Below are 26481 nucleotides of genomic sequence, written 5' to 3' on the forward strand. Positions count from 1 at the left end.
CTTGATAGAATTTTCCTTAAAAATCACAATTACCGATCCTTAAAAAATATTCTTTAAAAAATCCTCTATTATTAATAATTATATTTTTCAAAAAAAAAACAGAACTATTGGTCCATGAAAAAATCTTAACAAGTAGCCCAATATATACACAATTATTGGTCTTAAAAATAAATTTATATAAAAATAAATTCTATTATTGATCCTTCTTTAAAAAAGTACTAAGATTTTGAGTCTTAAAAATTCTTAAAAAAATATATATATATTCATCAAGAAATCTTTGCAGAACAAAGAATAATTTTTTTGAAAAAATTTAAATATTTTCTTTGTTAGCCCTTGATAGAATTTTCTTTAAAAATCACAATTACTGATCCTTAAAAAATGTTCTTTAACAAATCCTCTATTATAAATAATTATATTTTTCAAAAAAAAAAAAAAAAAAACTATTGGTCCATGAAAAAAATCTGAACAAGTAGCCCAATATGTACACAATTATTGGTCTTAAAAAAATAAAAATAAATTCTATTATTGATCCTTCTTTAAAAAAAATACTAAGATTTTGAGTCTTAAAAATTTCTAAAAGATTACTCATTAAGAAATCTTTTCAGAATATTCTATAAACAAAAAAAAAATTATTTTATAAAAAAAACTTTTTGAATTTTTTTAAAACATCCACAATATTAATTTATATTTATTAGCCTTCGATAAAATTTTCTTAAAAAAATACGATTTCTGGTTCTTAAAAAAATATTTTTTCAATAAGTCCACACAATTTAGTATTTGAAAAATATTCCTTAAAAAATTCACAATTATTGGTGCTGGAAAAAACTTTTGTTCAACAAAATCCCAAACTATTCTTCCTTGAAATTCAGGATAAATGATTCTTAAAAAGTATTCTCGAACAAATCCACTATTATTGATCCTTAACAAATATTTTTTGTAAAAAAATGCAGAACTATAGGTCCTTGAAAAAATATTGCTAAGTAGCCCAATGTATCCACAATTATTGGTCCCTCAAAAATGTTTTCTTAAGTCAGCAATTGTTGGTCCTTAATATATTTTGTAAACAATCCCCTTTTGGTCCTTGAAAAATATTAAAAAAAAACACAATTCAAAAAATATTTTAAAAAACAGCAAATTTTCGATTATTTAAATATATGTTGACCTCTGTTTTGATTATTCAAATTGTTGACCCCCTCTTGAGTAGGTTCCGAAGGAATAGGCCAATACTGTCCGTTTCGTATCGGACCTAAATAAATACGATATAAATATTGCGACGAGCCAGGTTTGGACTATATCGTCTACTTCCATTACTTTATCTAAGATATGAGATAATTTTTAGAAAAGGATAAAATGTGGGTAAGGTACCAGCTATATTAGACCGAAGTATTTCATTATATTATTGGTATGGACAAAATTACAAAAAAATCGAACATTTATATGGAATTTTAAATTTATATGGAAACATAAATTCCATCTCATCATTCTATCATCTCAGGTTTCTGGTCGAGAGAAATATTTAAGTATAGCAGGTTGCAAAGAATCGCTAGCTGGTTTTGCAGGTAATGACAGATACAAGTATTGTGACCCTATGTGGGTGAGGTACAGATCTTGTGTTGTATGCGTGAAATTAGAGCGTTTTGCTTCTTGAACCTAATGTGTGGGAGGTACCAGAAGAAATGTTCTGATCTCCACCATCTTTATAACAAATCTTGTGTTGATGGAAATATTGAGATGTGCCAAGTCTGAATGGAATCGGATGTTATTTTCGTGTTTTATGAGCTTCATGAATATTCAAAATTTTGACCCTTTGTAGGGGAGCACCAGAAGGAGTGATACGCAGGGCGAGATAAAAAATCTGCAAAAAATCAAACGCCATAGTTTTTAATTTTTTTTTTAATTTTATTGAATGAAAGCAAAAAAATTTCGAAATAGCATCAAATTTTAGAATAAGTTCAGATTTGTTCGAATTGGTCACTTTGGCATGAATTATGGCCTTCAAACGGCCAATGAAACTGTCACACGCTGCCCGAAGCGCTTGCTTGAAGTGATCGACACTTTGGTATTTTTTAGTGCCTACCTTGCTTTCTAAAATACTCCAGACGCAATAGTCCAACAGATTTGTATCCGGAGTTTTTGGTGGCCTGGAAATGAAGCGAGGAACCTCATTGTGTAACCATTCTTGGGTGACGCGTGCTCAGTCCTGTTGGAATGTCCAAGGTCTGCAGCCAAAATGTTTGCGTACCCAAGGCTTTAATACACCCTCCAGAATATTTTCGCAATAATATTCGGCATTTATTCTGATGCCACGGTCGATTAATACGAGCGGAGAGCAACCATCGGCTGTTATGGTGGTCACACCATCACCATGGCGGGCTTGAGACTTGAGTTCTGGTGGCCAACCGAAGGTACACATTTTCAGCTGACCTCTTTGGCAAGTAAACACGACCACTTTGTTTGTTTAGAAACTGCTGGACAAGGAATGTTTTCTCACCGAAGAAAAATTCGGCAATTAAACACTTTCGGCCAAGCGAAGCAACTCTTTAGCTCTTTTGAGTCTATTTTCTTTCTGTTGCGGTGTAAGTTCTTGCACTTTTTGGAATTTCAATGACTTTACCCCGAGCTCATTTTTCAATATTTGCTGACTGGAATACTGCGATATATGCAGCTCACGAGCCATTTTTCGGCCACATGCGACGCGGGTTTCGATCAAGTGGCTTCTTTACTTTTCGAACCATTTCTACTGATGTTGCTGTTTTCTTCCACTTTTCGTCCACTTCCTTGACGTCGGCTACGCTACCAGTATCAAGGTAACGAGCGATGGTACGAGACACAAAAGATTTATTTACATTTAAATGCTGGAATGCTCTTACGATAGCGGCTTATGGTTTTCCAGCCAAATATAAAGAAATCGCACTATCACGCTTGAATTCCATCACGAATAACTTTTTTTTCTAGAAAATTCTCAACAAAATGCTTTGGTACGGTTGTAAACAACATAATGAGCTTAGAAATGACAGCAGTCTGAAGTTGGTTGCAGTTTTTTCATCTCACCGTGTATATATCCTATCTAGCTATTGGCTTTGGGTAAAATAATCCTCTATTATTGTTCCTAAAAATTATAAGTATTACTCCTTGAACAAATGAAAGATTCAATGTAATGTGAATAAAATTTTTCTTTAGAATAATATATTAAAAATAAATTATAAAATCTATGGCGCAAGCTGTATTTTCCAGCAACAATTTAGAGAGTCATATTTTGATGTTGACTTCGACACCTATTCTCCGTGGACAATTGAGAGCAATCAGCTTCTGCGAAAACCCAGAAATAGCCAAAGGAAAATATTTTCAATTGCAATTCTTGGAAATCAAATTCGGGCAATGAAAAAAAAAACAGAGAACAATACAAAATCAAACTGAATTTTAAAATTGAGCTACGTTTCAAATAATCGAATTTTGTATTGAATTTCATTTCATTTTTAATTAACGGCCCTGCAACAATATTTGTTGCCAGGTTCACCTATTGCTTTTTCCACTTTGATTCAACCTTGTGTGTATGTCTACTATTTCAAGAATAACAAAAACAGAAAATTTGATTTCTTTCCTTTTCTTTTTCTCTCTCTTTCATATTCGTCAAATTTGTGCTATGCCATCGAAGGACATTGATTACGATGGATTTCGGCGATTTCTGGATGCCTTCCTCGATTGTGAAACCCCCACAGAATTGGCCCAGCATTTGTTTGTGTCGTTCCTTAAGGCCAACGTTAACAACATCCATTTGCAGGGCAAGACACTCAATCAGATGGCGGCCATTAGCAGTACGGCGGCCTGTGCTCCCGTTACGGCCCACACAAAAGGTAATCACAAATAAAAAAAAAAGTAATAAAGAAATATCCTTGAGCCTGGGAGGTGGAAAGACAAAACCATTCTTGAGGGACATAACACTTGAAATTTTCCTAGTAAAAATCATAAGTTTCAACTGAATTTTTATGAAATCTTAAAAATACCTAGAATGGAAAAATACGTAAATTTCAAATGTTATGACCCTCACACAAACATATCCTGTAACAAAAGGATCATTACACCTAATTTCTGGGTCATTTTGCCAACATCAATTTTCTAACCCCACTCACTTTATTTCACTCTCTCTCGATATCCCCAGGCTCCATACCCAATATAAATAGCATCGTTGAAATCGGAACCTCAGCAACACCACCGGCAACAGAAACACGCACCAGTTTCGTGGATAAATTACACCATGGCATTACCGATAAACTCCATTCATTAAGTGGTCATTTAACACATGACGCCAGTAAGACAGGTAAGAATTGCATTATTCTCCCTCCCCCCGTCATTCCCCTCGTTACTCCTCTTTTCACAGCGGTTGCCATACGGCAAATATATGATGGAAATACCATGCCAAAGAGAATGTCACTTAATTTTAAACGTTTAAAGGAGCTTAATTAACGGAATTTTCTCGATATGGATACAGTGGTTTGAGGGGGGTATGAAAGTTCTTTAAAGAAAAATCGGGAAAATACCCACGTAAATGGCTCTAGAATTAATGGAAAATGCCTTTAAAAATATATGTTTTTTCTAAGTTGAAGGTCCTTGAACAAGTATTCTTAAAATTTACTTTTGCGACTTTCATAGTCCTTGAAAAAATTCATTTAAATGTCCTTGAAAATAATTCTTTAAAATATCCATGTTTAATTATTCATCCGTCCTTGAAAGAAATCAGTGTTCAAGACAGCCTCGAAAAAATGTTTTGTTTAAATCCAGGTATGGGGTTATGAGAGTCCTTAAAAGAACTGCTTGAATGAAATGGCTGTCTTGAACAGCCTCGAAAATTTTTTTTGTTTAAATCCTTAAAAGTACTCATACAAATGGTTTGTAACTCTTATAGTCCTCCAAAATTTACCTTTGCTACTCTCCTTGTCCTAAATAATAACTAATACACTACCATTGACCGCGATAGCCTTTAAGCATCCACGTCCTTTGAAAATATTTTTTAAAAATCAGGATAACAAAAAATTATTAAAGGATAACAAAAAATTATTACAGGGAGAATCCATTAGATTATGAAAGTAGAGTTAAAAAAGTAAAAAAGCAGCTAAGCGCGGCAGGGTCGAACTTTTAATACTCCCCATAATTTTGAAGAAACGTAGAAAAAAAACTCTCAAATTATACCCCTTATATGGGCCTATACGAAAAAATAATTTTTACGAACTTCAATTACGAAATTTGAAGAAAAAAAATCTGGCGAATAATAACACAAAAATCATCAAAATACCAAATATCGGGAGGTGCCGTTATATGAGGGTAATATGAAAACGTGAACCTTCGTGGCCCATTTACTGACTTAAATCGGCTTCTGGCAAAATGCACGTGTGTGCAAAATTTTAGACTTCTTAATCTTAATTCTTAATCTTAATTCTTAATCTTAATTCGTTCGAAAGATAGCATGATTACAATAGACACACAGACTTCGCTCAACCGACTTAGAATTCTACGCTAATCAAGAATATATATATATATATATATATATATATATATATATATATATATATATATATATATATATATATATATATATATATATATATATATATATATATATATATATATATATATATATATATATATATATATATATATATATATATATATATATATATACATTCTAGCATGAGTATTTCGAGGAGTTATAGTATGGTGGAGGTTAAAAGAAGTAATACACCTGTATCGGCGTTTTATAAGCTTACATCGTAAAGTAATCTAAATAGAAATAGCAAGATCGCCCCTCTTCCACACTTTTAGAAATTTTCAGGTTAAGACTCCTCGGAATCCGTTCTTTTTAGGTATATTGTGGTTCCGGTAATACTATAGACAACAGTACGAGGGTTATTTTGGTTAGAAATTTTAAGTAGGAAGCTATTCAACAAAGGACTCTTTTTGTCCCTTTTCTAAAATATGGTTAAATGCTCCTTTTAAACGGAATCGTAGCAAGTCAGAATATTCTGCAAATTTTTTGTCAAAAAAATTCTACTTCTTAATTCTAAATTATGTAGACTTTTGAGGTTCTCTAGGACCTAAAGTCGAATTCCATGACAAATAATTTTGTATAATATTTTAACTTGCTATGATCCCGTTTAAAGGCAGATTTTAACCATATTTTCAAACTGTTTGAAAAAAATCGACGTCATTAAAAATATTCCCGAAAAATCGATGTCTTTTCAAATATTCACAAATTTCCTAAATAATCGACGTTTAAAAAATGTTACAAAAAATCCACTTAATTCATACAATCTTAATTCCTTCAACAATTTAAAAGAAAAACCACCAAGTCCTCAAAATCAGTCCTTTAAAAATATTCTTAAAAAATCAGGTGCAACAAAATACATTCCAGAAAAATCCTATTGCCCCAACATATTTCGAATAAATTCAAGTCCCTAAAAAATTTTAAAAAATTTATCTTATAAAAAATATTCTCAAAAATCGAGGACCTTTTGAGTTCTAAAAATCAGTATTTTTGAAAAATGCGTTCCTGTTAAAAAATATTTTTTAAAAGTCGACAATTATTGGACCTTTGGTCCCTTAAAAAATATCCTTTAAAAATCCAAGATTATTGCCCTTTTGGTGCTTTAAAAACATAATCTTTAAAACTCCACGATTATTGTCCTTGAAAAAATATTTTTTTCGAAAATCCAAGATTATTGGCCTTTTGGTCCTTCTAAAAAAAATATTCTTTAAATATCCAAGATCATTGACCATTTTGGTGGTCCTTTTAAAAAAAAATATTCTTTAAAAATCCTGCCCGACTTTTGATTTTTCCTTACTGGTTATAAATGTGCACATTTCTTTAAGAATCATAAAAATCTTAAAAAATCCACATTCTTATATTCCTGAAATGCAAGTTTGTAGCTCTGATAGTCCTCGAATAAAAACCTTTAAAAATCCACAATTATTTTTCTGCTTGTGCTTATTTTTTTTTTTTTTTTTTTTTTTTTTTTTCAAAAAATTTATATCTTATCTGCTGGTCTTTAAAAGTATCCAAGTCTAAAAATATTCTTTAAAAATCAACGATTATTGGCCTTTTGGTCCTTTTCAAAAAAAAAATTATTCTTTAAAAATAGACGATTATTGGCCTTTTGGCCCTTTAAAAAAATATTCTTTAAAAATCCACAATTTTTGGGCGTTGTGGTCCTTTAAAAAAAAAATATTCTTAAAAATCCAATTTTATTGCACTTTTAGTCCTTTGAAAAAATATTCTTTAAAATTCCACGTTTATGGGCCTTTTGCACTTTTTGAAAAATATTCCTCTAAAATCTACGATCATTGGCCTTTTGGTCCTTTTAAAAAAATATTCTTTAAAAATTCAAGATAATTGGCCGTTTGGTCCTTTCAAAAAAATATTCTTTAAAAAACAAAGATTATTGAAATTTTGGTCTTTTTAAAAAATATTCTTTAAAAATCGTGGATTATTGGCATTTTGTTTTTTAATATTCTTTAAAAATACACGATTATTGGTCTTCTTTTCTTTAAAAATACACGATTATTGGTCCTCTTAAAAACATATTCTATGAAAATTCAGGAGAATTGGCCTTTTGGTCCTTTTAAGAAAATATTCTTTAAAAATCAAAAATTATTGACATTTTGGTCCATTTAAAAAATATTCTTTAAAAATCCAAGATTATTGACATCTTGGCCGTTTTAAAAAAAAATTCTTTAAAAATCATAGATTATTGGAATTTTGGCCCTTTTAAAAAAATATTCTTTAAAAATCGTGGATTATTGGCCTTTTGTTTTTTTTTTTAACAAATATTCTTTAAAAATACACAGTTATTGTCCATTTGGTCCTTTTAAAAACATATTCTATGAAAATTCAGGATAATTGGCCTTTTGGTCCTTTTAAGAAAATATTCTTTAAAAATCCACAATTATTGGACTTTAAAAAAAATATCCTTAAAAAATCCACGGTTATTGGCCTTTTGGTCCTTTTAAAAACATATTCTTTGAAAATTCAGGATAATTGGCCTTTTGGTCCTTTTAAAAACATATTCTATGAAAATTCAGGATAATTGGCCTTTTGGTCCTTTTAAGAAAATATTCTTTAAAAATCCACGATTATTGGAATTTTAAAAAATATGCTTTAAAAATCCACGGTTATGGGCCTTTTGGTCCTTTTTGAAAAAATATTCTTTAAAAATCCGCGATTATTGGACTTTTGGCCCTTAAAAAATATTCCATATAGACTTCAGAACTACTTGCCTCTAGGCCCTCAAAAATCTTCCTAAAAACCCACGATTATTGGTCTGTTGGCTCTTGCAAAAATATTCTTTAAATAAAAACATAAAATTGTTGAGATTTGGTCTATGAAAAGTATTCCTTAAAAAATCCATAATGATTGCATAATATTCTTCTAAAAACCAGCGATTATGTATCTCTTAAGCCTTTGTGGAAATTTCTTTAAAAAATCACGATTATAACTCTTTAAAAAACATATATTTTTTAAAGATTCAGGGCTGTTGGTGTTTGGAAAATTATATTCTTTAAAAAAACCCATAATAAAGGTAACATTTATTATTCTTGAAAAAAGTACTATTTAAGTACTATTAAAATGTTTAGAAGAGAAATCCACCATTACTGCAACGTTTATCCTTGAAATGTCTTTACATAAAAAATCCGATGGAAATTGGCAATTTGTTCCTAAAAATCTATTTAAAAACAATATTGATACTTGAAAATATATTTATTAAAAAGCGATTTTTGGTCTGTTGATCCTTGCAATCATACCTTTTGGGAAGTGCTTTAAAAATTTACGATTTTGATTCTTATTATCCTTGAAAATATTTTCTTTAAAAATCCTTAATTATTGGGCTATTGGTCCTTAATATTATAAATATTTATTTTATTATAAATTTTTATTTATAATAATAAAAAATATTTATTTTTAAGTCCTTAGAGAATATATTTTAGAAAAATCAAAAAAAAATCTGTTATAGTCCAAATTTATAAAGCTCCATAAATATCTCTTAAATATAACCATTCTTACCATAATCGTATCGAATCTCAGCAATGACATCCGTTTGCTAAAATCCATTTAATTTTTGCTGTCGATGTGCTGCTTTTTTGTCCTTAACCTCATGCTGGCTGGCTGGCTCAAACTTCATACCATCTCAAACCACTGTGTTTTTTTTTTTTTTTTTTCAAAAATTGAATAAAATGAAATCTCAATACGAAATTATGAAGCGTGCTAACGAACCAAAAAACGAAAACAAAAAAATACAACAACATAAATCTGAAATCTCAGCCATTGGACATCTTGTGTATTGTTTTCCATGATTTAATTGGCTTAAAGTTTCAACATTTTAATCTCATCTCTTGCTTACATCTCTTTCCATTTTCTTGTTCTTCTTCTTCTTTTTTTCATCCCATTTATATACATATTTGTTACAACAATGTGTGCGTATGGATATCCAATTGCAATGTGAACGTCTGTGCATCTCCACCAACCGTCATCATTATGGTTATCTTCTTCACGTGCTCTGTGTTCGATGTGTGATGGATGGATGGGTGGTGGGTGCGTTGGTGGTGTTTGGTATTGGGGTTCGGTGTTGAATGTAATATCATCATATGATCCTCATCATTGTCATACTCTTGGCCATGCCAACCAAACATTTGCTACTGGCATCGAATGGCACCACCCAACCAACCGAACGACCGACCGTCCGTTCGACCACCATGAATCCGAATGCAGGCAGTGTACATCCAATGGTTACTGTTACACCAAGTCCCATGGCAGCATTTCAAAATACCACAACAACGACAGCCTTGATGAGTTCTGGTGGCGGTGGTGTTGGAGCAGCACCAACTCCGACACCAATGGCAGGCCATGGCAACTCACATAGCAGCGGTAACATGACAACGGGTAATTTTGTTGTCGGCACAGGCCCCGGAAGTGGCCGTGGACCCATAATGATACCCAGTGGAGGCGGTGGTGGCGGAGGTGGTGTTGCTGTTGGCGGGAGACATTCCACCGATTCGAGTCCTTCACATTCACAGGCTGCTGCCGCTGCCAATCATTCGCAAATGTCACGCAACTCTTCGAAAAAAAGTAACAATTCGGTCAATTGCAAAATTGAGGGTAAGTATTTTCGAATTTCAAATGTTTGTTAATTTTGTAGTTTTGTAGTGTGCCAGTGTGCGTGTGTGCATGTATGTGTGTGCGTGTATGTCAATAAAACATTATGCAAACTCTGTACCTAATTAAAAATCGGGAAAATTAGATTTCATTTTTGGAGCAGTGGAAACTATTAAAATGATGTTCATAAAATTGATAACATGAAAAATTAAAAATGAGAGGATGTTCTCTCTGGATACAATATCTATAGGTTCTCTCAAGAGAGAATGTCTTTTAGGCTTATCTATGTACGAAGGAAGTTTTGTAAGTACTCCCCTAATACAAATTTTACCCTTCCACATCTTGCGAGTCTTCAACAAACCGATGTCCACTTAAAGTTTTCTAAAAAAAAAGACGACTCTTCAAGAAGGCATTCCCAAGGACTTCCATTCTTTTAAAAAATCCACTATTACGGGCCTAGAAAAAAATCCATGATAATTGGCCCGATTCTTATACACCACGCCATATGCCTAGCCTATGCCTATGCCAAAACATGCCTCATCGAAATAACGGTATTAGCCCCTGGATCTCTTTGGCCCAAATCCGTTTCAGGACATTTGGAGTCGATCTAGCCATGTTGTCCGTCTGTCTGTTTGCTGTGCACCATAACTCTCGAAGTTTTCAATTTGGTCCAAACTATTAATATTATTATCAAACTTGGATCAAATTTGGAGATGGGAAATATCTGCACACTCCTTTTGGTACCTCCGCCAAAAAATATCAAAATTCCCCCAAAAAAAAAAAAAAAACATTTTACTGCACAGAAGGAGAAATTATAATCCGATTTTGCTCAAACTTTGCAAATCCTAGATAAAAAAACCGCAACAAAGTCAACCGCCATAATTTTTACATTTTTTTTAGATTTGACTGAATGAAGGCAAAAAAATGTCGGAAATAGCATCAAATTTTAGAATAAGTTTAAATTTGTTAGAATTGGTCAACTTTGGTACGAATTATGGCCTACAAACGGCCAATGAAACACTTACACGCTGCCCGAATGTTGCTCTGCGGTATTTTGGCCCATTCCCGGCGAAGCGCTTGCCTGAGGTGATCGACACTTTGGTATATTTTAGTGCCAACCTTGCTTTCCAAAAAATACTCCAGACACAATAGTCCAACGGATTGGTATCCGGGGTTTTTTGTGGCCATTGTGCGCTGGAAATGAAGCAAGGGACCTCATTTTGTAACTATTCTTGGGTGGCGCGTACTGAGTGCGATGGAGCTGAGTCCTGTTGAGTCCTGAGTCCAAGGTCTGCGGCCAAAATGTTTGCGTGCCCAAGGCTATAATACACCCTCCAGAATATTTTCGCAATAATATCGATTAATACGAGTAGAGAACGACCATCGGCTATTATGGCGGCCCACACCATCACCATTGCCGGCGTTTGAGTTCTGATGGCCAACCGAAGGTGCACATTTTCGGCTGACCTCTTTGGCAAGTAAACACGATCATTTTGTTTGGAGAAAACCAAATTCGGCAGTTCACCAGTTTCGGCCAAGCGAAGTAAATCTTTAGCTCTTTTGAGTCTATTTTCCTTCTGCTGTGGTGTAAGTTCGCTCCGAGCTCATTTTTCACACTCCACAATATTTTCGCGATAATATTCGGCATTTATTCTGATGCCACGGTCGATTTATACGAGTAGAGAGCGACTATCGGCTGTTATGGCGGGCAACACCATCACCACTGCCGGCGCTTGAGTTCTGGTGGCCAACCGAAGGTACACATTTTCAGCTGACCTCTTTGGCAAGTAAACACGATCATTTTTTTGGAGAAAACCAAATTCGGTAGTTCACCACTTTCGGCCAAGCGAAGCAACTCTTTAGCTCTTTTGAGTCTATTTTCTTTCTGTCGCTGTGTAAGTTCTTGGACTTTTTGGAATTTCAATGGCTTTACCCTGAGCTCATTTTTTAATATTTGCCGAATGGAATATTGTGATATGTTCAGCTCACGAGCCATTTTTCGGCCACTTCGACGCGGGTTTCGATCAAGTCGCTTCTTTATTTTTCGAACCATTTCTGCTGATGTTGCTGTTTTCTTCCATCCACTTCCTTGACCTCGGGCTACGCTACCAGTATCACGGTAACGAGCGGTGGTACGAGACACAAAAGATTTATTCACATTTAAATGCTGAAGTGTTCTAACGATAGCCACTTGTGGTTTTCCAGCCAAATATAAAGAAATCACACTATCACGCTTCAATTCCATCGCGAATAACTTTTTTTGTGGAAAATGCTCACCAAAATGATTTTGTGCGCTGGTAAACAATATAATGAGCTGTCACTGGAATAATTTTAACAGCTGTCGGACGAGTGGCTTAGAAATGACAGCAGTCTGAAGATGGTTGCAGTTTTTCATCTCACTGTATTAGAGAACTCAAAGGATATGGCACCGGAATAAATATTTTTAAAAGCTAGATGTTAGGAAAATTTCATTGTTAGTCCATTTAGAAAAATCCAGATTTTGGACCTTAAAAACTAATTTTTAAGAAAATTGCGCCATTATTGGTCCCTTATAAAAAAAATTTATGTTATCTGAATGAAGTTTAAAAAAAAAACATGATTATTGTGCTTGAATTATTTTTTTAATAATCCACAAATATAGTCTTCAAAAAATTAAAAATAAATACACTAATGGTCCTTGAAAATATTATATTAAAGAAACAACACGATTAAGTCCTCTCGAAAATTATTAAATTAGAAAATTATGGTTTTGGACCTTGTTCTTTAAAATCCAAAATTATGACTATGTACAGCTCCTCTATATGTAGAGAAGGAATATTTTCTCTAAGCAGAGTTCCCTAGAACCTACTGCATGCAGAAGACCCATTATTCTTCTCTCTGTGAAAGGCATGGAGAAAGAATTGTCTCTCATCATTTTAAACGAGCATATCTATTTCTAAAATTATCTCCCTACATGCAAAGATACATTATTTTCTATAAATATAAACAAACAACTTACCCCCTCCCCCTCGCAATTCTTGTGCTAATGTTATCAATCATTTCATCGTTTTGTGTGCGCTTTTTTTTTCAAAACATGTCATTAGTCCTTTCTTGCTGTTTTTTTTTTTTTTGGAATGAAATTTAATTAAAAATTCAATTTTGTTTAGCAATCGATCTATCAATCAACTAATTAGTTCCGCTGCCATGCGAATATATAAATAACAGAAACAACAAAAATAAATACACCGAGGAGTTGTATCATTGGAATAACATACAATTTCCATCTCCCACCACAACAAGGAATACCAAATACAAATGAATAATTTGTCCTTTTTTGGGGAGGGGGAGGGGGGTTCATATCAATTTTCAAATGAAAATATTTATCAAAAAAATGTCACAGTCGTTGACATTTTACGGGAAATAAGGAAATCATTAAAAAGCCAGAAAAATGATACTTCTAATTAGCTTTGAATCAAAGTGTATATGTATTCCTGATATTATTCATATGATATTAAATTATGCCAATGACGGGTTAGAACGTCATGTCAATTGTTAAATGAAGGCGAATTAATTATGAAAAAAAAATTCTTTTAAGGATAGATAATATACAAAGAGTGCTTCGAAGGTACTTTTTGTATATTTTGTAGAATATTTCTAAAAAATTTACTATGTTTGATGCTATAAAAAATATATTTAATAAGTTAAAAGGTATCAGTCGGTTTTGCTGATGATTATATTCTCAGCCAATGTCTGTTTATTTAACTGTGTTTTGACTGGTGCTATGATTATTCCAACTATCCGAAAGAATCAAATGATTATTTCGCATTATGACCGTTTTGTTATTTGAACATGAAGAGTGGATAAGAGATTTTACGTTTTGGTTATTTACACTATTATAACCTTCGAGGGGGAAGTACCAGAAGGAGAGGACCTATATATCCCATTCTCATACCAGATGTTGTGTAGATAGAATAATTTTTAGACAAGTCCGTGGAAAGTTGGAGCAAAAATCATCAAAATATGGGGAGGTACCGTTATATGAGGGCTATACGTGGATATATACAGACAATGTTCCGCCACTGGATCTAGAACCCATTATGACCTACAAATAGCAGTTTTTAGACAAATCCGTGAAAAATGTGGCGAAATTTTTCAAAATAACAAATATCGGGAGGTACCGTTTTATGGCAGCTATACCAAAACGTGCACTGAAATGTCTAATTTTCAATACCTAACCATCCATTTTTGGAGCTCTACATCAAATGATATGGGCTGAATCGTGATTTCAACACACCTAAAAATTCAAAAATCCACACTTATTGGTGCTTGAAAAAAGTCCTTCAAAAATCCACTATTATTGGCGCTTTAAAAAAGTCCTTAAAAAATTCACGATTATTGGCCCTTAAAAAAAATCCTTCAAAAATTATTTTAAAAAAATCCACGATTATTGGTCCTTGCAGAGAAATACGCCAAAAAATTTGCTGGTCCTTAAAAAAAAACCTTAAAAAATCAACGATTATTGGTCGTCTGGTCCTTGAAGAAAAATCTGTTGAAAATCTGCTGGTCCTTGGAAAAAAAAAATACTTAAAAAATCAACGATTATTGGTATCCTGGCCCTTGAAAAAAATCTTTAAAAATCGGCTGGTCTTTAAATCCGTAAAAAATCAAGGATTATTGGCTGGTCCTTGAAAAAATCCTTTGAAAATCTAAAGGTTCTTGAAAAAATCCTTAAAAAAATGAAGATTATTGGACAGCTGATGCTTGAAAAAAGTCCTTCAAAAATGCACGATTATTGGTCTGCTGTTCCTTGAAGAAAATCTTTCACAAAATCTAAAGGTCTTTGAAAAAAGTCCTTCAAGAATCTTGCTGGTCCTTAAATAAAGTCCTTCAAAAATCCACAAATATTGGTCGTTGTAATAAATGCTTTAAGAATCTAAGACTGCTGGTCCTTGAGAAAAACCCTTAAAAAAATCCACACATATTAGTCAGCTGGTCCTTGTAAAAAAACCTTTAACAAGTCAATGATCTTAAAAAAAATCTACGATTATTTGGGCTGGTGGTCCTTAAAAATCCGTCTGCTGATATTTAAAAAAAAACTTTCAAAAAATCCAAGATTTTTAGTCTTTGGGCCCTTAAACAAATGCCCCTAAAAATCCACGAATATTGTTCTGCTGCTCCTTACAAAAAAATCTTTAAAAAATCCATGTATATTTGTTTGCTGTTCCTTTTAAAAAATCCTTTAAAAAATCAACGAATATTTGTTTATTGATCTTTAAAAAAGTCCTTGAAATATTAGTCTGCTGGTCCTTGAAAAAATCCAAGACTATTGGCCTGCTGGTCCTTAGAAAATTAATTTCAAAATCCTTAAAAAAAATTCATTTAAAAATCAACGAATATTGGTCTGCTGGTCCTGGTAAAAAATTAATTAAAAAATTTACGATTTTTGGACTGCTGATCCAAAAAAAAATCTTTTAAAAATCATAGATTTTTGGTCTGTTGGTCCATGAAAAAAATCATTTAAAAAATCCACAAATATTGGTCCGTTGGTCTTTGTAAAAATCCTTTAAGGATCCAGAATATTTGTCTGCTGGGCCTTGAGAAAAATCCATTAAAAATCCACGATAATTGGTCTACTGGTCTTTGAAAGAAATTCTTTAAAACATCCATTATCATTGGAATGGTTCTCCTTAAATCGATCTTTAAAAAATCGATTAGTCTGCTGATCCTTAAAAAACACGAATATTGCTTTGCTGGTCCTTGCAAAAAATCCACGAATAATAATCTACTGGTCCTTGACAAAAGAAATCTTTAAAAAAATCACAATTATTGATCTGATGATCCTTTCAAAATATTCTTTAAAAAATCTACGATTTATGGTCTGGGGTGGATCCTTACAAAAATCTTCCAAAAATCCAAGTTTTGTGGTCTGTTTGTCCTTGGAAAAAATCTTTTACAAATCGACGACTATTGGTCTGTTAGTCCCTGAAAAAATCCTTTAAAATATCCGCCATTATTGGTCTGCTGGTCCTTGAGAATAAATCCTTTGAAAAATCCAGGAATATTGGGCTTTTAGTCCTTGTATAAAACCCTTAAGGATCCAGGACCATTGGTCTGCTGGTCCTTAAAAAAATGAAAAATACACAAATATCAGCTGGTCCTTGTAAAGAAAGCTTTAAAATTGTAAATTTCTTGTAAAAAAATAATTTTAAAAATCCAGGACCATTGGTCTACTGGTCCTTAAAAAATGAAAAATCCACAAATATCAGCTGGTCCTTGTAAAAAAAGCTTTAAAATTGTAAATTGCTTGTAAAAGAATAATTTTAAAAATCCACGAATATTGGTCTGCTGGTCCTTGTAAAAAAATAATTTTAAAAATCCACGAATATTGGTCTGCTGGTCCTTGTAAAAAAATAATTTTAAAAATCCACGAATATTGGTCTGCTGGTCCTTGTAAAAAAATAATTTTAAAAATCCACGAATATTGGTCTGCTGGTCCTTGTAAAAAAATAATTTTAAAAATCCACGAATATTGGTCTGCTGGTCCTTGTAAAAAAATAATTTTAAAAATCCACGAATATTGGTCTGCTGGTCCTTGTAAAAAAATAATTTTAAAAATCCACGAATATTGGTCTGCTGGTCCTTGTAAAAAAATAATTTTAAAAATCCACGAATATTGGTCTGCTGGTCCTTGTAAAAAAATAATTTTAAAAATCCACGAATATTGGTCTGCTGGTCCTTGTAAAAAAATAATTTTAAAAATCCACGAATATTGGTCTGCTGGTCCTTGTAAAAAAATAATTTTAAAAATCCACGAATATTGGTCTGCTGGTCCTTATAAAAAAATAATTTTAAAAATCCACGAATATTGGTCTGCTGGTCCTTGTAAAAAAATAATTTTAAAAATCCACGAATATTGGTCTGCTGGTCCTTGTAAAAAAATAATTTTAAAAATCCACGAATATTGGTCTGCTGGTCCTTGTAAAAAAATAATTTTAAAAATCCACGAATATTGGTCTGCTGGTCCTTGAAAAAAACTTTAAAAAGTAGGAATAATTTGTCTCCTTTCCTTGAAAAAAAATCTTTAAAAATCAAAATTTGTTGCTTTGATTATCGTAAAAATGCAGGATTATTGGTCTGTGGGTCCTTGAAACAATATCTTAAAAAGTCCACGATTTTTGTTGTGTTGGTCCATAATTTTTTTTTTTTTAAGATCCTCGAATATTCGTCCACTGCACCTTGAATCAATTCTCTAAAATGTCCACAATTATTGGTCAACTAATCCTTGAAGAAATTATTTAAAAAAATCCACGACTATTACTCTGCTACCTTTCCTCCAAATAAAAATATAGTATTTGTCCGGAATTTCTTAAAACCTTTCTTCTGAAATCTTTGTCCTCCTATAGCAACACAATTTATGTTATGATGTGTTACGAAAATAATACTAAACTTCTTGGGCATAAACATGGTAAATTATTATTTAACACAAACAACAACTTATAGTGAAACTTGCTGATGACATGTGGTATTTGTATGTGTGTTGGTGTGTGTGCTTGTGTTAGCAACATCCTTGGATACATAAATAATTTTCACACATACTAACACGTGCTGAATATAAAAATGATAAGGAATAACTTTACAGACTACTGATTTTCACAGCGTGTTTTTTTCCCTCTCTCTCTAATATTTACTAGGATATTCAGGATTCTTCCCCTTCTCCTTTGGGGTTTCTCCTCTCTTTTCCCCTCCTTGGGTTTGGTGGTAATTTATATGTTAATCAGATGTTTCCAAAACATTGTAATGCGGTAAATGTAACCATGAATTTATCTTTTACCATATGGCAGACGTGTATGTATGTGTGCATGGGATTTTCTTATCCCCCCACATCATGACCCCAAACACTCACACAGTCTCATTGCTGTATTTTGATTTAAATTTGTGTGTGTGTGTTTGCTGGTAATTCCCAGTTAAAAATCAAATAATATATGATTTGTATTTTCTTCTCGACATGCCAACAATGAATACCGACCCGTATTAATGCCAAGCAAAAAAGAAAAAAAGATATTTCGGTTAGGTTGTCTGTCTGTGATCTCATCGCCTGTTATACCAACAAACGAAATACCATGTTAACACTAATCCGCGTAAAGTTTAATGAAAATGCGTGCCGTTGTGCCAGAAGAGAGTAGAATATGATGGTATGCGTTTTATTTTATTTTACAACCCACATAGCTTAAGGGATCAACTTTGGGCAATATATGTTGCATACTTTTGGGGCATATTATAAAGAAACGTGGCATGTACTCACTCCTCTCCGGGGATGTATCTACGAAGACATTGCCGCTAAGCTTGTTATTAATTCTCCACGCAAGGAGTGAGTAACCAACTTTTATTTCGCCATATCGTTATTTTTCAAAGGATTTGCCTTTGGATCCGCTGTGTTATGATTTGTACAGCCTTTGGGCTGACAGTTATTAGAATTTTATTTCAAATTGAGTTTTACGACCCACATTTACAACTGGTTGGTTTCGTTTGGTTGGTTGATAATCAGTATTCAGTTGGTGTAGAACTTTAATAACAATAATCTAAATAACTTAAAAAGATGGGCGTTATTTGAATTGATTGAATGAATGAATGTCCTTGGGCAGATGCTTGTGGGGGAGCATTTGATGTGAATGGAAATTTTTGTGGATTTTGGTGGGGGAAAATGAAATAAAAGTCAGATTGCTGAAATTTACTGTGTAAGATTTGATGTTCGAGGATACTTAAAAAAGTGATTTGCTGTTCAGGGATACTAAAGGCTATTTTATCTGAAAAAAAATCCTTATTCTTCGGCTAATCCATGAAAAAATAAAATGCATGGTCTACTTGTATGATGGTCCTTAAAAAACTCTTTATAGATCCAAGATTATTGGTCTGTGGTCCTAGAAAAATACCCTTTTCAAACTCAAAAATTCTTGGTTATTGGTCTACTAGTCCTCAAAAAATCCTTTAAAATCCACAAACATTATCTGACTATTGGTCTGCTGATCCTTGAAAATTTCCCTTAGAAATCCATGCTTATTGGTCTGCTGGTCCTTGAAAAAAGTCCTTCACAAATCCACGATTACTGGTCTGTTGATCCTTGCAAGATATTCATTGAAAAATCCACGATTATTGGTCTGCTGATCGTTAAAACAATTCTTTAAAATACTTAAGATTTTTGTTCTGTTGATCCTTGAAAATTCCAAATATTGGTCTCTTGATCTTGGCAATCAATGCTTTAAGGATCCAAGACTATTGGTCTGCTATTCCTTGAGAAAAATCCTTTAAAAAATACATGAATATTGTAAAAAATCCTTTAAAAATTAACGGTAACTGTCCTACTTGTCCTTAAAAAAAATCTTTAAAAAATCCATGATTATTGGGCTGGCGGTCCTTGATAATAATCCGGGAAAATATTGGTCTGCTGGGCCTTGAAAAAAATTCCTTTAAAAAATCCACGAATATTGTTCTGCTGGTAATTAAAAAAAACCTTTAGAAATAATACGAATATATTTCGGCTGGTGCTTAAAAAAATCTTTAAAAAAAAACTTATTTTGGTCATTGCAAAAAATCTTTAACAAATCCACAAATATCGGTCTGTTTGTCCTTGTAAAAAATCCTTAAAATTCAGAATCTACTGGTCCTTGAAAAAATCCTTTATTTATTATTAATATTAATCTGCTAGTCCTTGTAAAAATCCTTTAAAAACCATGATTAAATGAAAAAATCTTTTACAAATGCTGGTCTTTAAAAAATCCGCAAAAATCTTCGTCTGCAGGTACTCGAAAAGTATCGATAAAAATCCACATCTGTAGGTCCTCGAAAATGATCCTTAGAAAATACACGTTTGCAGGTCCCCAAAAAAGATCCTTATAAGTTTACGTCCGCAGGTCTTTGAAAAATATCCATAAAAATCCAAAGTCCTCGAAAAAGATTCTTAGAAAATCCACATCTGCAGGGAAAAGTCCACGTTTGAAGTTTCCTCGAAAAAGATTCTTAGAAAATCCGCGTTTGCAGATCCTCGAAAATGATACTTAGAAAATCCACATTTTCAGGTCCTCGAAAATGAACCTTAGAAAATTCACGTTTGCAGGTCATCGAAAAATATAATTAGAATATCCACGTTTGCAGATCCTCGGAAAATATTGTTAAAAAATCCATGTCTGCATGTTCTCGGAAAATATCCTTAGAAAATCCACGTTTGTAGGTCCTTGAAAAAGATTCTTAGAAAATCTACGTTTGTAGGTCGTTGAAAAAGATCCTTAGAAAATCCAAGTCTGGAGATCCTCAAAAAGATCCTAAAAAGTCCGCGTGAAAAGAAAAAAATTTTAAAAATTCCAAGTCTGCAGGTCGTCGGAAAAAATCCTCGCCTGCAGGTCCTTGAAAAAGTTCATTAAAAAATCCACGTCCGCAAGTCCTAAAAAATCCACGTTTGTAGGTCCTTGAAAAATATCCTTAAAAATAAACATCTGTGGTTCCTCGAAAAAGACCCTTAAAAATTATATGTTTACAAGTCCTCGCAAAAAAAAAAATCTTAAGAAAATCCACATCTAAAGGTCTTCGAAAAAAAATTCTTAAACAATACACGTCAGCAAGTTCTTAAAAAAGATCCTTAAACAATACACGTCTGCAAGTTCTCAAAAAAGAACCTTAAAAAATTCACGTTTGCAGTACCTCGAAAAAGATCCTTGGAAAATTCACGTTTGCAGGTCATCGAAAAATATAATTAGAATATCCACGTTTGCAGATCCTCGAAAAATATTCTTAAAAAATCCATGTCTGCATGTACTCGGAAAATATCCTTAGAAAATCCACGTTTGTAGGTCCTTGAAAAAGATCCTTGGAAAATCCACGTCTGGAGATCCTCAAAAAAGATCCCAAAAAAGTCCACGTGAAAAGAAAAATTATTAAAAAAAATCCAAGTCTGCAGGTCGTCGGAAAAAATCCTCGCCTGCAGCTCCTCGAAAAAGATCCTTAAAAAATCCACGTCCGCAAGTCCTAAAAATTCCACGTTTGCAAGTCCTTCAAAAATATCCTTAAAAGATCCACATCTGTAGTTTCTCGAAAAAGACCCTTAAAAATTATATGTTTGCAAGTCCTCGGAATAAAACCCTAAGAAAATCCACATCTACAGGTCTTCAAAAAAAAATCCTTAAACAATACAAGTCTGCAAGTTCTCAAAAAAGATCTTTAAAAATTCACTTCTGCAAGTCCTTGAAAAAGATCCTAAAAAAACATCTGCAGGTCCTCGAAAAAAAATTAAAATTGCGACATTGTAGTCCTTGATAACTAGCTTTACCTTATGGTCCTTGAAAGTTCTTTTTTCAAAATTCTTTACTATATCTAGGAAAGTCCTCGAAAAATCTGAAAAAAAAAAACTAAGAAAAGTTTTGGAAAACCTCACGACAATAGCTTTCTTCTGGGCACTTTTTAGTAAAGCTTTTTATACCCCGCCTGAAAATTGGCATTATCTCCAAAAATATCTGTAAATGATTTTTAAATCTCAATCGAAAAAAAATGCACAGCCTCTAGTCATAATAAGTTTCACTCCACATATCCTGTCTTCCTCCTCCACATCATCAAATTACATATGGTTACCCATACCTCTCGGATTATTAACGAAATTCCATATTACGTGACATAACATATAATTCCATAGAATTCCCCCTTTCCCTAACCTCCTTCTATTCTCTCATCTCAAGTGGAACAAAACTAAATTCATGTGAAATATAGTTTCACCTAGGGCCTCTTTCGTTAATCATTATCAAGAAATTAGAAACACTTTTTGTAGAAAGATGAAAAAGATGTGAAACAACCAAAAAAAAAGCATTGCATACCCTTAGGCGGATAATAACAAAAATAAGTTACAGCATATATATTGCGGGGGCGGGGAGGTTATTCAATATCAAATCTAATAACAGGCCAGTCAAACATTAACAAGACACCCACAACCCCAACAATTTTGAAGACCACAAATAGCTTTTCGTTTTCATAGCCGCCAGGCAGAAAATCGTACAAATACTGCAAGTCACTGAAATAAAGACTCAAATAACGGCAACACTCCCGATGGTATTTCGGAATTTGTAGGTAGATGGTTGGCCATGTTCGCAAATATAACTAGGGGTTATGACAAGGCATCATACCCCCTTCAAATTCAATTTCAATCAATCCATCTTGAATGTAATCCCCTCCATTTTCTTTGTATTGCTGTTTCTTTTCTTTTCTTTTCTGTTTTTTTTTTTCGCCATACATTCAGCTTAAATGCTTTGATTGTCATGGGAGGTTATCCTTTGCTTGGAAATGAAATTTTCAAGAGAGCATTTATGAAATTAAATCAAAAACAGAAATCTACACACACCCACACACAGACACACTTGCACCTACACTCACTCACAATGGCACACAATGACAATTTGTAGAAGATGAAAGGGAAACACGAAGACCCCGTTTCTTCCAGCGAGATTAGGGCGATGTGTGTGTGCGTGTGTGGGTGTGAGTATGTCTTCAAGAGTGGATAAACTTGAGCAGCACTTGTATTTAAAGTGATTGCAAACAAGAATATTTATGAATGGTTAGAGATATAGCAGAAGGATGCGAAAGAAAAAAAGAATGAAACTTAGCAGCGCACTATAAATTGATCAATAAAGAAAAAGAATAAGAGAAAAACTAAAGCATACTTTAGGGAGCTGTTAGAAGAAGAAACGAAAACCCAGATGAAGCCAACTCTAGTCAAAGTCCAAAGAAATGCGAACTGCAATTTATTATTGCAGTTGTGTTTAAATATCCTTGCTGCCAGTCACTCACCCACTTATTACGTTGCATACTTTTGGGCGATAACCAAATTAATGCAGATAGTTTGGCAGAAAATATGCGGCAGCTGAGCAGCAATTTTTATGATGATGAGAGTCGATACCCTACATGTATGCCTTAGTTCGATACATACGTTTGGAGGGTATTCTAGCTACATGAGACTTGCATGAGGGTCTAATACCGAAGGCCTATGTAGGGTAATAAATTATAGAATATCTCAAGGTCTTTTATTATTAGAAGAACTGGAGAAGGTCTTCACTCCATGGAAGAGTTCAGAAAATACTTTTTCTTGAAGAGCTGTTGGAAGAAGAGTATATTATCCATGGGTCTTATATCCGTAGAAGATATGCTGTGGCTCTTTTATCCATAGGAGAGTTGCTGTACCTCTTCTATCCATAGGAGAACTGCTGGAGGTCTCTTATACATATGAGCTACTGGAGGTCTTCTATTCGAAGAAGAACTGCTGCAGGTCTTCTATCCGTAGAAAAGCTGCTGGAGGTCTTCCATCAGTGGAAGATTTGCTAGAGGTCTTCTATCCATAGAAAAGCTGCTGGAGGTCTTCTAACAATGGAAGAGTTGCTGGAGGTCTTCTATCCGTAGGAGAGATGCTGGAGGTCTTCTATTCATAATAGACCTACTTGAGGTCTTTTATCTATAGTAAACCAGCTTGAAGTCTTCTGTCAGCAGAAGAGTTTCAGAAGGTCTTCGGTTTATAAAATATCTTCAAAAAATCTTCCTTTCATAGATGATCTTCAAAAGGTCTCTCTTTCATAGAAGAGTTTTAGAAGGTATTCGGTCCATAGAAGAGCTTTAGAAGGTCTTCGGTCCATAGAATAGCTTCAGAAGGTCTTCGGTCCATAGAAGAGCTTCAGAAGGTCTTCCATCTATAGAAGAGCTTCATAAGGTCTTCCGTCTATATAAGAGTTTCAGAAGGTCTTCCGTCTATAAAAGAGCTTCAGAAGGTCTTCCGTCTATAGAAGAGCTTTAGAAGGTCTTCCGTCTATAGAAGATCTTCAGAAGGTCTTCCGTTTATAGAAGAGCTTTAGAAGGTCTTCCTTCTATAGAAGTGCTTCAAAAGACCTTCGGTCCATAGAAGAGTATCAGAAGATCTTCTGCCCATTGAAGAGCTTCAAAAGGTCTTTCGTCTATATATAGAAGAACTGAAGGAAGACTTTGATCCATGCAAGAGCTTCAGAAGGTCCACAGAAGTGCTTCAGAAGGTCCACAGAAGAGCTTCGGAAGGTCTTCGGTCCATAAAAGAGCTTCAGAAGGTCTTCGGTCCATGGAAGAGCTTCAGGAGGTCTTCGGTCCATAGAAGAGTTTTAGAAGGTCTTCGCCTATAGAAGAGCTTCAGGAAGTCTTTGGTCCTCTAAATAATCCTTAAAAAATATACGTCTGAAGGTTCTTGAAATGAATACTTAAAAATTCTAAGTGTGAAGGTCCTTGAAAGAAATCCTTAAAACTTTGAATTCTTCTGAATGTCTCTGAAATTAAACCTCTGATGGTCCTTAAAAAAATCTCCGTCGGAATGCAATTGAGAAACACCTTTGAAAATTGCACGTCTGAAGATCTTTGAAGAAAGACCATGTCTGAATGTCCTTTAAAAAATCATTAAAAACTGTATGTCTGAAGGCTTGGAAAAAATACTTAAAAAATTCTTTTCCTTAAAAAACAAAGAAACGATTAAAAAATTCCACGTTTTTAGGCCCTTGAAATAATCTTTTAAAAAATCTGAATTCTTCTGAATGTCCCTGAAATTAATCCTCTGATGATCCTTAAAAATCCCCGTCTTAAGGACTTTGAGAAACACCTTTGAAATGTGCATGTCTGAAGATTCTTGAAGAAAGTCCATGTCGGATGGTCCTTCAAAAAATCCTTAACAAATATACGTCTGAAAACAAAATATGCCTAAAAGTCGAAAATTTGCACGTTTGAAGATCCTTGAAGGTAGTCCTAGTCCTTAAAAAATACTTAAAAAATCTGAATTCTTGTCCATGGAAAGAAGGCAGGTCTTTAAAAAAATCGACATCTGAAGGTCCTTGAAAAAAATCCCTAAAAAAATCCATGTCTTAAAAGATCCTAAAAAATGTATGTCTAAAAGTATGTCCACGTCTGAAGGTCCTTTAAAAAAAAATCTTAAAAAATATACATATGAAGGTCCTTGAAAAAAAAATACTGAAAAAAGTCTAAAAGTTGCCCTTGAAAAAATCTTAAAAAAGAAATTTAAAAATGCCACATCTGAAGGCCCATGAAGAAAATAAAAATTCTTTAAAAATCACGCCTGAACGTTCTTGAAAAAATCTTAAAATATTCCGTTTGACAGTCCTTGGAAAGGATTTAAAAAAGGGCTTTTAAAAAAGATGGTCATTGAAGGAAATCTTTAAAAAATCAATGATTGAAGGATCTTAAATACAAAAAATACCACGTCTTAAGTTCTTAAAAAATCTGAATTCTTCTGAATGTCCCTCAAAGTACTCCTCTGATGGTCCTTAACAAATCCTTAATAAATATGCGTCTGAAGGTCCTTAAAAAAATAATTAAAAAAGTCTTAATCCTTGTCCTTAAAAAAGCCATTAAAAAATTCCTCATTCTCAAGATCCATGAAGAAAATCTTTTATAAAAAAAGTCAGGCGTGATTGAAAAAACCCTTGAAAAAATCTGAAAAATCCTTGAAAGAAATTAAAAGAATCAAGTTTAAAAAAAGGCTCTTAAAGAAAATATTTTAAAAATTTCATGTCTGAAGATTCTTAAAAAAAAATATTTTACAAAAAAATCCACGGCTGAAAATTCTTGAAAGCATAATTAAAAAAGTACCATGAAGGGCCCTTAAGATCAATTTAAAATATTCCATGTCTGAAGACCTTAAAAACTTAAAAAAATCTTCTAAAAAAGTCCACGCCTAAATGTCCTGGAAACAAAGCTCTTCGGTCCCTGTAAAGACTGCAGAAGCTTTTCTTTCTATGGAAGAGATAAATATGCTCTATGTTCTGTAGGGAAGGTCTTTAATCTGAAAAAAAAAATTAAAGCTTCTGCTCCTGTGGAAGAAGAACCGTAGAATATATCCTATCTAATTTGTCTGAAAAATATAATAGTGCAGGGCATTCCATGGTCCATCTCGCCGCCATCTTCGCCTTCCCTACGGCTTATCTTCTGCACATCACATTTACCAAGTCAAAAACATAGCAAAAACCAAACACAGATATTGGCAAAACAAAAACTCTTGCATAATTTAAGGCGTGAATATAATGCAATGCATATTTTATGGTGCTCATCAATCGAGTATACTTTTGGGGGTTTATTTTAGAATCTGTGTCTTGTCTATCTGGCTATCTGTCTGTCTGTTTGTCATTGAACATTGCAATAATAAATTCATTTTAATAACAAATACCAGATTCCCTGGCATTTCGTTTCCCCCCCAAAAAATGAACCTCTCAAGCTTAACGGTAAAGTGCAAAGCTCAACAGAATGAATGACAAATATTTGCCAAGAAATGTTTTCTTTTTGATATTTTCAAATTCTTAAAAACTTAAATT

General features: G+C 33.2%; 1 protein-coding gene across 5 annotated transcripts in view; it reads left to right on the forward strand.

Annotated features, from left to right (window-relative positions):
* LOC101897106 (diacylglycerol kinase 1) overlaps positions 1-26481 on the forward strand; it is a 272567-nt gene that overhangs the window by 176366 nt on the left and 69720 nt on the right. For 4 of the 5 annotated variants that reach the window (XM_005183423.3, XM_059130997.1, XM_059130998.1 and 1 more), the window contains exons 5-7: positions 3656-3854; positions 4160-4318; positions 9758-10144. In XM_005183423.3, the coding sequence (XP_005183480.2) occupies positions 3656-3854; positions 4160-4318; positions 9758-10144 (745 nt within the window). The remainder of the gene's footprint in view (positions 1-3655; positions 3855-4159; positions 4319-9757; positions 10145-26481) is intronic. The other variant, XM_059131000.1, reaches the window with a different exon arrangement.

This window comes from Musca domestica, unplaced genomic scaffold (genome assembly GCF_030504385.1).
Source record: "Musca domestica strain aabys unplaced genomic scaffold, Musca_domestica.polishedcontigs.V.1.1 8, whole genome shotgun sequence".
In the NCBI taxonomy this organism is placed as follows: Eukaryota; Metazoa; Arthropoda; class Insecta; order Diptera; family Muscidae; genus Musca; species Musca domestica.